This window comes from Eulemur rufifrons, chromosome 3, assembly GCF_041146395.1.
Source record: "Eulemur rufifrons isolate Redbay chromosome 3, OSU_ERuf_1, whole genome shotgun sequence".
Taxonomy (NCBI): Eukaryota; Metazoa; Chordata; class Mammalia; order Primates; family Lemuridae; genus Eulemur; species Eulemur rufifrons.
The window spans coordinates 31,198,281-31,216,434 of NC_090985.1; the positions used below are offsets into that span (position 1 = coordinate 31,198,281).

At 36.7% G+C, this 18,154-nt stretch overlaps 1 protein-coding gene across 1 annotated transcript in view; it reads right to left on the reverse strand.

Moving 5' to 3' along the window:
• KHDRBS3 (KH RNA binding domain containing, signal transduction associated 3) overlaps positions 1–18,154 on the reverse strand; it is a 164,690-nt gene that overhangs the window by 92,308 nt on the left and 54,228 nt on the right. The window contains exon 3 of the mRNA XM_069465958.1: positions 2,622–2,738. Within this exon, the coding sequence (XP_069322059.1) occupies positions 2,622–2,738 (117 nt within the window). The remainder of the gene's footprint in view (positions 1–2,621; positions 2,739–18,154) is intronic.

Genomic DNA, 18,154 nt, shown 5'->3' on the forward strand with positions numbered 1-18,154 from the left:
TATGTGAGATTTAGGACCATGTCTGGATAACGGTGAAAACCTGAGAACTGAACTGGTAACATTTAGAAGGATCCAAATAACTCTGAGGACCCACATACTAATACCCCACTCAGCCTTCCGTACAAGCAGAAGCCTGTCTGAGGAGGCCTCCCCTGCCTATTTGAGCAGCTGAGGTAGTTCCTTGAAAGGAGATGACAATTCTCATGCTTCACTACCACCCCTCCTTAATACACCCTGGCCTATGATTAGATCTCTGCTTTCTCAGAGATGTAGAGAATGAGAGAGAGAAATTAAATCCAGTGGTAAAGGCTGCTTGCATGTAGTAATTATAACATCTCCTAGTGTGTGACACTTCCTCCTAGTCTTCCTAGCAATGACCTAGGACCTTTTTCTAGAGTGACTGTACACTAAAGAAAAGAAATACCCAGCCAGTTTGAGAATTGACTGAATTGACTCTGACCTAATGCAACTCCACTGAGGGCCATGGATCACAGTAGGGCTTATGGGATCAGGAAATAAATGGACTTCTGGTCCCAGTACATTGACAATGAGTTCAGTGGATTGTAAAGGCACAATGTATGCTATCCCCCAGAGTTCCTGGGTGTCTTGACGGAATATAAATAATCAGCCACTTGCAGAATCCCTATATTGATTCACTGATCCATGTGGTCAAAGACATAGAAATGAGAGGATTAATGAATGGGTGATAAGTGGTCTGGAAAAGAGGCCTAAGTATACAAAAATAGGGTGTCCTATGCAAATGCAGAGAAGGCACTCAGGCAGGTAGTCACGAGGACCCACTGTAGCACATGTTAGAGTGCCTCATTCCCCACCCACCTCAGTGCTACTCAAGGTGTTCATAAATTAAGGTGTTCATAGTAACAGGGAGAGAAGTTATACATTACTTCACAACATTGACTCCCCTCACAAAGGATGACTCCCTACTGCCATTGCTGAGGGCCCAATATGCCAACAGCAGAGAGCAACCACAAGCCCTTGATATGACAGTGTGATCTGAAAGGACCATCAAGCCCTGACAGCAAGCTGATAATACTGAGGATCACTTTCATTATATGGATAGCCAGGTACTTGCTGTTAACTTGGGCACACAATCTAGATAAAGGTTTGCCTTCCTTGCTTCCTTTCCATCTGTAAAACTACTGGTGGATGCCCTGATCACTACCACCATATGCTATAAAACACTGCTTCTGACCAAGGAACTCCCTTAATGACAAAGTAAGTAGGACAATGGATAATTCCCCATGGGTTTCATTGCTCCTATCATGGTAGCCCATTTTCAGGCTGCCTTATTAGAGAATTAATTTAGATATAAGCAAGGGTGGAGCATTCTACAAAGTACACATAATTTCATGCCAACTAACCAATATATGGTTCCACTTTCTCCTACTGTCAGACTAGATCAGTCAGGGATTTAAAGTAACATAATTTAAGACAGTAATACTTACTGAGTAATTAACAAAACCTGGACATGCATTAAAATCATTTCAAGCACCTACTGAAAACTGATTTTGTGGTTCTACCCTAAACAACTTGGGGTATGGGAATCTGTACTTTTAAACAGTATCCCATGTGAGTCTGATACATTCCATGTTTTCCACTGTTGCAGTAGATGTTAGTGTCAAAAAACCATGGTTTTATTAGCTATGTTAACCCAATAAAATTAATTTCTCAAATTAACACAAATAATATACCCAAGTTCTCTGAATGTGTTTTCTCTCATGTAAAATAAGGAAAATATTATCTTCCATCATTTTTCCAAAGATAACATGAAAGACTGCATATAAAATGTTTCCCACAATGCCCATCTCACAGTGGTGGTTGAATAAACAAAATAGTGGCTATTTTCATTACAAAAGCTATTATTTAGATAGCTTTTCTGTGAGAAGGCTGGATTTAGTCTAAATAACTTTCATGTCTAAAATGATCACTGTTCAACATTTCATGGTATGTGATCACTGAATATGGATTAGGTTGTCAGTAATAAAATCTTTCAACAATGAGAGAACAAAGAGTGACATTAGAGAACAACATAAGTGACATACATTATGTTTGTGTTACAATAGAAATTACTAAAACACTTAAAATCAATTTTAGAAACTTAATAAAATGTATATAATATCAAATAAAGGACAAAAAGAAGAAATAAGAGTGTATACATTATAAACCCAACTATATGAAAGATATGCACAGAAAAAAAAAGCAAAAGAACAAATCTAAAATGCAAACAGTGATGGCATGCCTATGGATAGATTTTATTTCTCTTCATAATTTTAATATTACCATACTTCCTACAAGCTGACATAGTATTCCTAGAATCAAAAATGTAAGTATTAGGTTTTTACATTACATATGAACATAAAGGTTACAGATACAGGATTAAGATACCACATATTCTGAAATTGGCCAGAGTGACTCAATTTTCTAAAAAGTATCACTTATATATTACCTTATATAACATTTTCATATAATTCCATTTGAGATCCTAGTTAGCTTATATATATATATATATATATATATGTATGTGTAAATACAATGGCTAATATTAAAGTACAAAATATAACTTGACTAAAAAAATAGCCGTTGTCTACAATGAATATTACCTTTGCTTTGTCTCTCATGGAACCTTTTCCAAGGATGGACATTTTTGTCAAAGTTTCTTCTTGTAAACGCTTCAGAGAATTGCCACGTGGACCCAAAAGTTTCCCCACAAAGTTGAACTAGGAAAAATAAACAGACCAACCAAATTTGTAACATTCATATCTGAAAGTAATTTATTAATCTTGAACATTAGGAGACACTGTAGTATGCTACACATCATTAATTAATGACAAATATTTAGGTTCCTACTACATGTATCACGCTGTGATATTTCCCACAAACCACAAAAAATGGTGCTAAAAATTGTAAATTTATAAAAATATTATATTTCTTTATACCAATCACTTCAGCAATGGCCATATTTCACAAATTGTGGACAAAGTTAATGTCCCAGAAATCCTAGGTTGCTACCCTGACAATTTCAACACACATTAAATATCTACCATCAATACTTCTAGTATTAGAATATAGCTGAGGAAGAATGACACTAGGTTACTATAATACGCACTAGACTGGTAATTTTAGAGTAACTGGGTTCTTCCACCTGGTTGGCACATAGAATTGGTTATTCAACCAGTGAATGGACTGGCCTAGATGAGTTAAGCATTCAGTGGCCGACAGAAGCTTTACAACAAAATCATTTATCTCTTCCAAAATAACTAGCGATGGGAATGTGGACAATTTATTTAACCTAGATGCCTAGGATTTTTTATTTAACAAGCAGGCTGGAAGGGAATTATTTAAGGATATGTCCTCTGTAGTTAGAATACCATGGTTTACAACCTGTTTTTTTCTGTTACCAGCTGAGTAATCCTAGGAAGTAACCTCTCTGGACCTCAGTTTCCTCATCTGTAAAATAGGAATGGCCACAGGACCTATCCTCATTGGGCTGTTCTGAGGATTAAATGGGTCAGTATAAATAAATAACTTAGAACAATGCTTGGCACATAATAGACACCCAATAAATAGATCTTGAATGAAAAAAAATTATTATTAGGAATTTCACACAACGTTTAAAAGTCTTACTATAATTAAGGTAAACCACGACGACTACTTCTTGCTCCCAAATAGAAAATCAGCAGGGAGGAAACTGTTCTCTTTGGTGAGATTGATTACAAACTCATGCAGTTGCCACTTCCCCTGTGATCTATGCCACTGCTGTGCTGTTGCTGTTTCTAAGAGAAAGTTGTTCCTCAATTTATCTAACTATGGCAATTGAAGTAATTTTCCTGGAATAAGTAGTTAGCACTTTAAAAAATCAAAATGGTATTTTTTCCTTCCCACTTTTAATTTTACTAGTCTTCAACCAAAACTCAAATACATACTTTTAATCTTTGCATGTAATTATTTTTTGCTTTTTAAATTTTAATTATAAGTACTTTTTTAAAATGTAAAAGTCATACTTACAGAATTAACAAAGTCAACTGCTACTGCAAGGCAAGAAAAAGACTCAGTGTCCTGAACCCTTAACCCTACACTATTTGTGCTCCCCATTTTCTCTGCTTTTATTTTTCTGGAAATTCTATTTTTCTATTATCTGGAAATTAGATATTCTATATTGGATCACTACATTTCTCTCTTATTTTTCCTGTCTGTTTTACTTTCTGGAATATTTAACTACATTTCCTATATGTCTATTGATCCATTTCTGCTATCAAATGTTTACTAACAGGACTTTCTTATATTTGTTCATTTTTAATAGTATTTTGTCTACATTTTGTGGAAGAGATTGAAGACAGGGGCCCCTCCCTGCCTTGGAGCTTATAGCATCTGCTTCTTCCAGCAGTTTTCCCTTCCCCGTTTTGTGAGCTGGTCTAGTCTTTCTATATTATGTGCTTTCCTCAGATGTCAAGTAATCCTCTGCCACTTGTTCTAAAGATTTAAGACTGAGCCTCTAAAATGCCGACTGGGAGGTTCTGCTTTCACACGTGGGACTTGACAACTGGTAGGCTTCCCTGTAAATATGGCAGCCCAGTGTTCTCACCAGGAGCTATTCAAATATCAGTACCTACATTTCTTTTCTCTTGAGCTAGGCATTTCCCAGCAGGGGAACTCCCCCATCTCCTAAGAGGAGGTATAAGCTTGGTTGCCAGAATACTGGGAATCCCATCGTTAAGCATGTACACTTTCATTTAAAGGAAATAATTCCCTCATTTTCAGTGTGACATCTCATCCTTATCCTCAGTTGTATCTATCTGTGTCACAGAGCCTAATACTTCAATCTCTTCAGGAACCCTCTGGTCTTCTGTTAGGGTGTGGAGGGGCAGATGCCTGGTTTTATCAGATGGGAAGAACATCTGGTGGTCTATTTCTTATGCAAACTTCCAACCAAATTTCTTTTTAGTTCTACCCCATAAGCTCACCTTTACAGCAACCAACATCTACAATTTCTGTGTGTTCTCAAGGTCTCTCCATGCTAATGAGCATGTTTCTGGCTGAATTCCTCTCACCCTGTCAGCTCAAGGTTCCACTTTCTCTGGTCTCCATTACCATTTATCCATTTATTTTGCAGCTACCAAAATTGTACTGACATCGTTTTGCTATTGTCTCTCCCATTCTTTTCATTTTCATGGAATTGTAACTTTGTTATTCACTTATGTTCATTTTAGCAGGCTTCAAGGATGGAGTAAAAATAAATTTGAAGTCAAATCACCATATTTACATTACACTGTAAATGGTCAAGTACTTCTCAATTGATAAAAATTAAGAGGCTTTACAAATCAATCATCTGATCCAAAAATCTGATTTCACACTGAAGAACTGAAATTCAGAGTGATGTGATTTATTCAAGGTTACTTGATATGTTATAAAACATAAATATATAAGATTCTATGTAAAAAGGAAAAGCATTTTAAATAATTTTGTATGTCTTTAGGGGTTTCTTTTTCTATTTAACTTCTATTAGTCTTTTGTTCACAAAGAGTATACAAATGAATACTTTGACAATCAGAAACACTTTTATCCCCTTCTTTGTTGTTCTTAACTCTGTTCAACTACATACTGTATATTAGTTACATCTCCCTAGTCAAATTAGCCCTCATGACTCTCTCGTTCTTTACCTACAACACAGGGACCATACTACCTACTGTGGGTGCCTGCTATATGAATTAAATAAGAAAATGTATAAAAATCACCCACCAGAGTAGCCAATAAATTGTTACACTTGATGCCAAATAAGTAATAAATTGAGAAATTTAACTACTGTGGACATATGTAACTTTAATCTGAAAAATACTCACCTTCTGCAACTGATTCCTTTTTATCCACAAGGCTACCAAGGGAGCCACCACATTGAAGATGACATGACCAGGCCCAGCCCACCCAAGTTGGTCAAGGAACTGGCCTCTGACTAGAAGTCAAGGGAGCCTGAGGTTTAGAACTAATTGTGTGGATACTGAACAACCTTAGAGCTGAGTCACAATAATGGTAATATGCTTGGTTGCTTGGTCAGGTTCTCAAACTACAGGTTGCATCACCTCCCTACGGGGCATTTGGAAACATTTAGCATGTTTGTTTGGTTGTCACAATGACTGGGGTCACTACTGGGATTTAGTGGGCACAGGCCTATAATGTCACAATTCACAAATATGTAGCACTGCCCTTCACAATAAAATGTCTTGTGTAAAATGTCGGCTGTGCCCCTGTTAAGAAATACTGCTAGAGAGAAAGGCCACAGATTGTCTATTTCTTAGGCTTAAAGCCCTTTTAGTGTCCTCTCAGTTTGCAAGTTCAATTGCTCCATGGATTCTATAGGATACCCTAATGTAGTTAAAAAACAAGACCAAAAAAATCCCTTAAGCTAGCCACAGTTGGCACTTGCAACAAGAAAAGGCCTAAGTAATAGATGGACTGAGTATTTTCCGGACTTTCTAGATGATGTGAAGAATAAACAACCAAAGCAGCACAGTCCTCTTACTTGCCGTTGGTCCTACAACACTCCAATTTCCACTTGCTATGGACCTCTGAGTGCGTGTCATTACGGAGGCTCCCCCTTACCAGCACAGTGAACACGGCAGGCTTTAGACTCTCCCCCTCACCATACTCACCATTGTGTGGCGTGTAAGAGTCATTACGTTTCAGGGTCATTAGGAACATTGTGAACGCAAATAAAAGCCTAAGCTCCCTCCTGATGGAACAGACCCCCTCTCAGCCGAGGGGACCCCAGAGAAACCTTAAAACTGAGTTCCCAGCCTTGATGGGGTGGGAGGTTGGATCCGCATCATTTTACCCACTCCCTTAATGGCAATCAGGCTTTTTTTCCCCTTAAGGGCCAGACTAGCATTCTTTCCTGATAAAAGACCACAGATCATGAAGTAGTTTTTTTTAACAGAGCATGCACCAAGAGGGTTTCTGTGTCCCTGCTTCACCTTTTTAATATAGAGGACAGCCATTTCTGAACGTGGACCTCAGGAAAGGGCAGAAAGCACCATTGCACAGGCAATTGTTTCTCTTTTCATAAATATTCATGACTCCTTCCACAGCTTGTTAAATATGTATATTTGGCCATCCCACTCACTGTAAATTCCTGTTCCCACTGTCCCTGCCCTGAAGCACATGCTCCTGGCTTGTGGCTGGGGGCCTGCTTTCCGGCCTGCTAGAATGGCCACCATGCAACACTATGAGAAATAAAGTTCTCCTTTCCAAATTATAAACCTTGTTATTTCTTCAGTTAACAAGATTAAAATACCAGATAATGTGCTGTGACAATGTTGAATTGTACCTGAGCCCTGTGCTCCTGAAAACAGTGATGATTAAGAAATTACCGCCCATCTGTGTTCCCAGAAATAGTTTACTACAAAGGACGCTCTTCCCCATTATGACTTAAGTAAGACTTGCAGATGACCCCTGATTTACCCCTAGCAACCCTCCAAATTCCCATTAAAGATTAGCTGAACTGTTTGTCTCCACCGATCAGTCAGAAAAAGCCACATATCTTGACTTGATTAAACTTTACTTCAGCTTCTCTCCTTTCTCCAGGCCCCTGAAATTTGACCCACACTCAATCTGCGCCAGCAGACGAGCCCTCTCCAAAGGTCCATTTGGAAAACAGGCCAAACTCAGGGCAGAATGTCCTCTGATCACTGTCCTATCCCGCCACTGCCACTCATTCATCCCACCTCCCCATACATACCTTTCTGGCCTCCTTCTCTTCTCCCCATAAGACGAAAACCCTTTTCTGTCCTCTAGATATATAACTCACAGGTCAGTGCATTTTCCCTACTGTAAAAATCCCCCTCTCCCCACTGCAATAGTCCCTTTTCTGTGTTCTTGCAATAACCCTCTCAAATAAAGTCCCTCTTATTTAAGTCTATTTGACAACTATCTCTGCAAGACAGAAAGAATTTAACACATTTTAACATTCACTTTTATAAACAATTCCATTTATCCAAATAATTCATTTATCCATTAATATCCATTTATTAATAATTTCATTTGTTCATTTACACAGAAAATAAAAGTACTGTCCTTTGTAAGACCAATGATATTTCTCCAGGTACCAATGATTGTATTTCTCACACATGCACAAACAACAAATGCTACAATTTTAAACAGGAAACAAGTGATTTTTGAAGATGGCAGAACAACACACAATAAGTATACCTGAGTTTCACTGAAAATGTACAAGCTACAATAATTATATTCTTCATTGGTAATGATCAAATACCTTTCTGAACTAGCTTTAATTGATCTAAACTATATTTGTGACATGACACTGTTCCTTGGGGAACAATTACAGTTAAGTTGTCATTTCATAAACAACTAAACCTTAAGAACATGTCATGGTTGCCATTAAAGGGTTTCCCTTAATTGGGTGCTTACCAAAAAGTTGATTAGTCTAACAAAGGGATGCTTTATTGACTTCTAACTCAACACTCCACACGCTGCACTTGTAACCTCTGCCACCAGAGCTTCAAACGTGTTCTTCTTACAGAGTCCCTTAGCCACCAAATGGCACCACCATCCACGCAGTGACTCAAGCCTGAAGCTTGACGCTTACTTCATGAGGGCAGTGACTAGGTCTTTTGTATTCACTGCTTTATCTCCAAAAGCTGTGCAGGGAAGGCATTAAATAAATGTTCAATGAATTAATTAGTTATATCTTAACAGTATTCCCTTCTAAACATCTCTGATCTGTCCATTTTCTTCAGCCCTACCACAATCACCCTAGTCTAGGCCCTCATCTCCTCTCACCAGACCACCAGAGCCCTTTCTCTGCCTTCACTTCTACCTCCTTCTGTCAATGGGGATGTCTTTTAAAACACAAGAGGACCTTATTACAACTCTGCTTAAAATGCACCCAGAGCAACTATCCTTAGAATCTGAGTCCAAATGTCCTACTACTGCCATGAAAGGCCTTCCCTTGAGAACACTCTCACTCACCTCTCTAGCCTCATCACATTCCTGCTTTTAATATCATCCACTCTGGATTTCTTTCCATTTGTCAAAACTACCTTACTCCAAGAACTGCCCATTGAGTTCAGATGTAGAGAGCAAAAAGACAATAAAAAAGCTGGGCAGAATGCAAATTAATACCATAGTCCCAGGGCAAAAATTAACCCAACATCTGAAGAGAGGCACCTGCAGGGAGAAAGAAAACTCAAGCATTTGATCGCCAAGGGTAAACTAGCATGAGAATATGAAGCCCTGGAAGCCCCCTCTACCCCCAAATTAGGAGCACTGATAGCTTCTCAAAGGCTTTTTCTGCAAAAATCCCCCTAACCTCCAGGTGTTCACAGGGAAACTCAGGAAGAATACTGAAACCACTTCCCCTGCGGAGCTGGTGGGGGAGAGGAAAGCAGCCACTGCTGAAATCTGACCAGACCCACCTACCCTATGACTCCCTCTTAAACAAAAGCCTTAATCTGCAGGAGAAGCAGTATTCAAGGCACCATCTTAAAGGCAGAAACCCAGGCCCTCACCAGACAGTGAACCTGCTGGGCCTTGATCTTGGACTTCCCAGCCTCCAGAATTGTGAGCAAACAAATTTCTATTCTTTATAAATGACCCAGTCTCAAGTATTTTGTTATAGCAGCACAAAGGAACTGAGACACCTTCTGCTGTTAAAAAAAAAAAAAAAAAAAAGGTCACGTTCTGCACAGTTAAGTGATCCACAGGACAACAAAAGATAATTTCTAACACAGTATTTTGCAATGGAGTTAACTTCTTGATCCAACACACATGTAAATATATAATAACTATTCTACCCCACAGATAATACAATAATACTGTATTCAATTAAAGACACAAACTATATTTTAGAGAAATTATGAATCCCTATTTTTGAGCAACAGGTGGAAACCACATAATTTTCGCAGAGCCTTAACTGACTTGGCAATGAGAAAATTGGGGGCAGAAGAGTTCTACTTCCATTTTTTGAATTTCTGGTAGTGCAAAAGCAATATGCATTCAGTAGAAACTGTATATCCAGTACCCATACAACCATTCCATTTTTCACTTTCAGTATAGTATTCAATAAATTACATAAGATAGTCAACATTTATGATTAAATAGGCTTTGTGGTAGGTGATTTTGTCCACCTGTAGGCTAATGTAAGCATTTTGAGCATGTTTAAAGTAGATCACATTAAGCTATGATGTTTGATAGGTGATGTATATTAAATGCAATTTTGACTTATAAAATTTTCAACTTAAAATGGGTTTATTGGAACATAACCCATCATAATGCAAGGAGCATCTGTATATAACTCAATTTAATAGCTAAGAAATTATGAGAAAGGAAGAAGGCCAATGAGAAGCAGATCTATTAGCACATTCCACGGTGATGGCAAATGTAAATATTCTCTATTGATCACTACCTCAAGCGTTTCAAAGTCTTAAGTTAGGCAACTGTAAGAATTATCCCCATCCACATTCACACCTTTGCATCAGCAAAGTGTATGTGTACACACACACACACACACAGATTTATCTGGGTAAGATTTCTATACTTGTTCTATCACTGGTTAATACTGCACTACTTGCACAGGGCAAGAGATGCATCATTAACATTGTACATTCTGGATGTAGAGAAATCGTTCCAATTGAGAAGTCTGTTTTTCTTGTCACATTCAGTTGGATAGCAGTTTTTTTAACCTTATTACAAGGCTGAGCTTGTATTAGGCACAAGAGAAAGATCAGCAGGTTTCTCACTCATTTAGATCGCATTTGTAGCAGACCCTTATTCACATTGTTTTTTATAGTAATCTTTGCCCATTTACTATTAATCCATAAATCTGTAACTATGCACATATAAACAGCTATATGCCCAAGTAAACTGAAAGCAAATGAAAAACTCTGCATTATGGAATTCCCCCCTTTTGACTTCAGGATACTCTCTTAAAGTGAACGGAACTGTATGGACTGACATAAAACATGTCCTAAATATTAATAAAGTTTACTTTCTTAACTAAGAGCATGGGCTTTGGAGTCATAGACTTCTGGGGTTCAAATGCTTGCTTCTTAGTAAGCATAACTTTTAGCAAGTTACTTCTCTGTTCTTTAATTTTTTCATAGGTGAACAGGAGATAATAATGCACACTTCATGAAGTTGTAAAGATTAAATGAGTTACTACATGTAAAGTGCTTAGAATAGCCTAGCATATAGAAAATCATATATGTTTGTACGTACACATAAACAAGTCCACACATAAATAGAAGCTCTAACATATTTTTCTAGCACAAAAATGATGTAGAACGCATGCACCCCTCTGTAGAGAACATCACCCAAACATTTGCTTTCTATACCTTACTAGGGAGAAAGAAATTGTCAAAGAACATCTTTAGTTCATAATCTACACTCACCTATTTCCTGCCCAAGGGCAAGAATACAGAGGGAGAATAAATAAGATTTATTTTCCCTATATTCCCTTCAAATTAAAGAACAGATCAATAATTTTATTTGCTCAATGGGACATTTTAGGTTCAATAACTTAACCACTAATATAATAATTACTTAAATAAATCCACATTGTAGCTGGTATTCAGAATTCCGATCTTATCTGAATTATACGAATGTCTCCTAAATGCCAAATTCCAAACAATAGTAAACCTAATAATAGACTTGGGACTGCGGCATTCACATGAAATGGAGCAGCCTCTTCAGAAATAAAATGTGTTTCTTAACACAGTTACTGAGTCAAATTTTGGATTATTGACAATTTTCAGGATTCTAATAATCACCTCTAAAAATAACAGTAACTTTTTACATGGGCAATTGAATTTCCTAGGAATAAGTCATTCCAAACTTGCATTTAAATCAATCATTCCTAAATTTTAGGAGGACTTTTTAATAAAAACTAAGATCTTTTTTAATACAAAATACCATCTCCCATATATTCTAGTTGCTTATTTACCACAGTATCACAAATATTTTAGGGCTCTCTACTAGCTATATAAAATCCCATGCCCAAGAAAAGAACTGACGACATTCCAGAATATATTCCTTACCATTTCAACAAATGTTATAATCTGCTATTTCCCATAAGTAAGTCATTCTAGCCCAATAGTCATTCTGCTCTTCCACTTTTTTTTTTTTTTTTAATTTCAGCATATTACGAGGGTACAAGTGTCTAGGTTACATATATTGCCCTTGCCCCACCCGAGTCAGAGCTTCAAGCGTGTCCATCCCCCAGACGGTGCGCACCGCACCCATTAGGTGTGTACATACCCATCCCCTCCTCCCCTCTCCCATCTGCCCAACACCTGATGAATGTTATTACTATATGTGTACTGAAGTGTTGATCAGTTAATATCAATTTGATGGTGAGTACATGTGGTGCTTATTTTTCCATTCTTGTGATACTTCACTTAGTAGAATGGGTTCCAGCTCTATCCAGGATAATGCAAGAAGTACTGTATCACCATTGTTTTTTGTGGCTGAGTAGAACTCCATGATATATATATATATATCACATTTTATTAATCCACTCATGCATTGATGGGCACTTGGGTTGTTTTCTCATCTTTGCAATTGTGAATTGTGCTGCTACAAACATTTTGGTGCAGATGTCTTTTTTATAGAATGCCTTTTGTTCTTTTGGTGGATGCCCGGCAATGGGAATACTGGATCAAATGGTAGTTCTATTTGTATTTCTTTGAGGTATCTCTATATTACTTTCCACAGAGGTTGTACTAGTCTGCAGTCCCACCAGCAGTGTATGAGTGTTCCTATCTCTCCGCCTCTACGCCAGCATTTATTGTTTTGGGACTTTTTAATAAAGGTCATTCTCACTGGAGTTAAGTGATATCTCATTGAGGTTTTGATTTGCATTTCCCTGATGATAAGAGATGTTGAGCATTTTTTCGTATGTTTGTTGGCCACTAGTCTATCTTCTTTTGAAAAGTTTCTGTTCATGTCCTTTGCCCACTTTTTGATAGGGTTGTTTGATTTTTTCTTGCTGATTTTCCTGAGTTCTATATAGATTCTAGTTATCAGCCCTTTATCGGATGTGTAACATGCGGATATTTTCTCCCATTCTGTAGGTTGTCTGTTTGCTCTTGTGATAGTTCCCTTGGCTGTGTAGATATTCTGCTCTTCTTGATCTCTGCTTAATAGCCTGAATTTATTTTTAAGAATAAATTATTGTGCACCATTTGGGGAATGGTAATGCTTGGAGGTGCTGACTCGGGAAGGGGGGGTGGGGAAGGGAGGGATATATACCTACATGATGGGTGCAACGCGCACTACCTGGGGAACAGACATGCCTGGAGCTCTGATTTGGGGGGAAAGGCGGTATATTGGCAACGTATGTAACCTGAAATTCTGTATCCCCCATAACAATAAGATGAAATAAAAAAAAAATAAAATAAAAAAAAGTTACAAACACACACACACACACACACAAAAAAAAGAACTAAATTTAATTTCACCCATAATTCTTTCTCTAGAAATGTCTCATCCAAATTCATGTTGGAACTTAATCCCCAATGTGTTGGTATTAACAGGCAGGGCCTTTTGGGAAGTGATGAGGTCATGAGGGCTCTGCCCTGAGGGATAAACTAGTGTCTTTTAAAAGGACTGAAGGGAACTATTAATAGCTGAGGCCCTTTTTGCTCTTCTACCTCCCGCCCTGTGAGGATGCAGCACCAAGGCCCTCACCAGACACCGAATGCCAGAGCCTTGACCTTAGGCTGCCTAGCCTCCAGAACTGTAAGTAGTAAATTTCTGGTCTTTATTATTATCTAGTCTTAATATTTTCCTATAGCAACACAAAAAGACTAAGACACCAGCCACATTAGTTTTGGTGATGGCACTTTAGATATAAAGAATGTACAAGTACATTGTTACTTTATTTCTACAGGTATGCTATCAATTAAGCACCAAAAATACCATTTTCATATAAATTCTCTGGAAAAAATACTGTATGTCCCTGAAAATTCATTAGGAGCTACAAAAAAAGGCAACATTTAACACACCTCTATGACTGTAAAATATTTCCTAGCCCAGGAAATCTAAAAATCCATGATCATTTCCATGGAATACGCTTCCAGCAAGTAGTAAATGCAGAGGGTTTAAATTGTCTCTAACATACTACAAGGGAAAAATGCAAGCCAAATTCAAAAAAGAAAATTTTCCTGAAACTCCAGGAACAAATATGTTTTATAAATACTTCTCCCTCAAAGATCCTTAACCTAAGAGTTTCTGTGAAGAGAAGAAATATATCACATTTTCCATATTCATGTGACAGAAAATTTTTAATATAAGAAACTACGTTAAGACAAAATTACTACAAATAGTACGTACACACATTAGAATGCTTAGAGATTAAGAGAATTATCAAATTAAGAAACTTAATAAACCTAATTTAAACCTATAGATTTAACACAATACACTAAATCTTGAAAAACAACCACAGTACAAAGGTACTTGCTAAGTTAACGGCCTTAGACACATTTTTCCTCTAAAATGGAAATCTTTTTTTATCCTAATTATAAAAGTTATGCTAAGTTATCATTAAAACATTTGTGTCCAGAAACATGTAGAATAGAAAACAGCACAAAAACCTATCTTTCAGAAAATAATTATTATAATTCCCCAACTCAAATTCTGTATGTTCTGTACCTTGCTTTTTGTTCTTTCATTTAATAATACAGAAAACTTACAATAGAGCATTATATATAGAGATATAATTTATTTAATTTTATATTACAACTCACTTTTAAAAATGGTGTATAAGCATTCTTTCACCCCAGCATGACTATGCGTATGGCATTCTCTTCCTGAAATAGTTTCCCATCATGAAATACCCGGAGAAGCCTCATCCTTTAAAACAGCTCAAATGTCATTTTCTATTTTAAATTTGCAGCCCTTTTGGCCAACACCACCCCACACACTGCTCCCTTACCACTTCATTTATGTCTTCTGTAAAAATCTACACATCTTACTGAAATTCCTTTATCCCAATAAAATGGCTTATAATTTCTCAACTGCCTTCTGCACTACAGTGCAGGGTCCCTGCCATGGCCACCCCCCAACTCACCATCTTACTTCCAACCCCTTACTCAGCTAGCCTCTTCAGAGACAACCTCCTTAGAGCAGCCTTCTCTGAGTGTGTCAAAATGATCCTTCTCTCTGTCTTTCCAGAGCACCCTGCATTATACATATTAACTAATTCACTGCATCACTATACAACTGAGAGTTTCTTGAGACCAAAGACTGTCTTAAACACTTTAGTTTTCCCAGCACAATGCCTGGCTCAGAGAAGACCCTCAATAATGTTAGATATATGAATGAACAGATAAATGCACTGACCAATGGAAGAGTGAATGAAAAATGAATGTAAACTCTAACCCACAATGCACCTATAGGTCCTCACAGATAGGATACCTCATTCCAATGTTGATTTGACATTTACATTAACTCTGTTCCACCTAGACACTGCTCAGCACCGGAGGTTAGTGTTCTTTGAGGAAAAAAAATAAAAAAAATAAAAAAAAAATCATGGAGAACAATTTCCATAGCTTCTTAAAAACAAGAAAAATCATAAAACAGTGTTTAGAGTTTCACACTTTACAAACTCAGATACATAACTAAAGAGAGTGAATACACATGAAAGTTTGAACACTAAAGGACTCGTGTTCAATGCTGGGAATTTAAAGAGGGTGGAAAATGGTTCATTAAGAGAAGAGAAATTATTTAATTAATGGAAGTCACTTTATTAGATAGAGTTTCACAAACTGCAGTTCCCTTGTCCCAGAATCTGCAAGTGCACGGTCAGCATCAATTCCACAGCATGCTGTTCTCCATGCACAGCTATTCCAGAGGGGTAAGCCCTGCCAGCTTCCTCCAGCTCAGTCTATTAACTGATATGAGCATGAAAGCTTCTTCTCAGAACTGATGGCAATGCTATATTAGCTTCTGTCCAAGGCTGGCTTGAAACTTGCATGCTCCATTATGCTAAGCAGAAATATCCTCTTTCAGTATTCTGGAAACAGTAGATTTCTAAGCTGCCTACTTTAGAAGTTGTAAGTACTTGAAATGGACTCTATTCTCCGTTAGACATAGAAGTTATCATTTGCCGTCCCCAACCTCATCAAAGCTGACAATGAAAAATGGTATTTGAGATTTTATTTCATACACTTTATTCAAATATAGTCATGTGTCAATAATGACGTGGATATGTTCTGAGAAATGCATCATTAGGCAATTCCTCGTTGTGCAAACATCACAGAGTGGATTTACACAAACCTATATGGTATAGCCTACTAACACACCAAGGATATACAGTGCAGCCTATTGTTCTTAGGCTACAAACCTGTACCTCATGTTACTGTACTGAATATTGTAGGCCACTGTAACAAAACGGTAAGTATTTGTATATCTAAACATACCTAAACATAGAAAAGATGCTGTAAAAATATAGTTTATAAACTAATAGGACCACTTTCATATACGTTATCCATCATTGACCAAACATCATTATGCATTATGCAGTACATGATTGTATTTTATTTTATTTCACATACTAATTCATAGACAACAAAGTATTAATTTAAGTTAATCATCATCTATTTGACCGAACTGCTTAGAGATGGGGATCATATATGTTCATTTTTCTATTGCATATTGAGTATATAGAACATGTTGAACATGAAGAATCAATCTATAAAGGTTTCTATCAGCCATGTTTTGTTTAGTAATGAATCTGTCTATGAAATGTTCATAACATAATTTTCTGTTTATAAAAAATATATATGCCCAGTTCTTTCAGTATAGGTTGACCATCTATAGGTATCAACTATAAACTCCTAAACGCTGAACAAAATATAAAAGTCAACTATCTGAAGCCCTGAAGAATGATCAAAAACATGCAGATTCTGAAAGAGATTTAAGACTTAAAAGAAAGTAACACCCTGGGATGCATTCAGTAATTTTAGAGCTTTTAGCCTGAGTGGCAGAGTTGGAGGCAACCATAGTGCTGAAATGTGAGGGAGGAATACTAGAAAAGACAGAGTCAGAATTGGGGATTATCAAATTTTGCATATAAAATCTGCCAAAATCTCTGGCTGACCCCTGAATCATGTATGCCAAAAATTAAACACAAAAGCCAAACTAAGGAAAGAAATGACTGAGACTTCAAATCCTTTCCAACAGACAAAGTTTGCAGTCTGAATCCAACCAAGTTAATTAACTGCTAAAACAAAAATATCAACATTCTTCAGAGGAATATCACAGAATCCGTAATGTACATTCATAATGTCCAGCATACAATCAAAAATTCTCAACATGCAAAGAACTGGAGCAATATGACTCTTTAACAAGATAAAAGACTATCAATGCAGAATGAATCTAAGATGACCAAGACTTTGGAACTAGAAGATAGAGACTTTCAAGTACCTATTTTAACTATACTCAATGACATAAGGGAAAATAACATTTGCAATGAATTTAAAAAAAAATAGAAAATCCCAACAGAGAAAAGAAGATTTTTTCACATACACATTATCTCTACATGAATCAAATACAAATTCTGAAACAGATAATTATAATACCTGAAATAAAAAATTTACCTGATGAGGTTAATAGCAAAATGAAGATGACATACTAAGGAATCAATGAGTTTAAGATAGAGCAGTAAAAAATTATCCAATCTGAAGGATACGGGTGGGAAAAAAGTAAACAGGAACCTTTGTGAGATTAACAAAAGGCTGAACATATATGTAATTGAAATCTCAAAAGATGAAGAAAAGAAAAGGTCAGAAAAGTATTTGAAGAAGCAATAGCTGAAATATTATGATAAAATGAACAAATCTGTTAAAAAACACATTTTTCACAAAAGATAACAATAAAAAACCTGACTAGTGCCATATCAGTCAAAGATATGGAATTCATCAGCAAACTCAAGGCCTGGATGGCTTCACTGGTGAATTGTATCAAATATTTAGGAAGAAATAATAATAATCCAATATACATTCTTTGAGAAAAACAATAGAAACACTGTCCCACTAATTTTATGAAACTAGAATAACATCAATACTAAAATCTTATAAAAATATTACCTCCCAAAATTTATAAGTCAGTATCACTCATTAACATA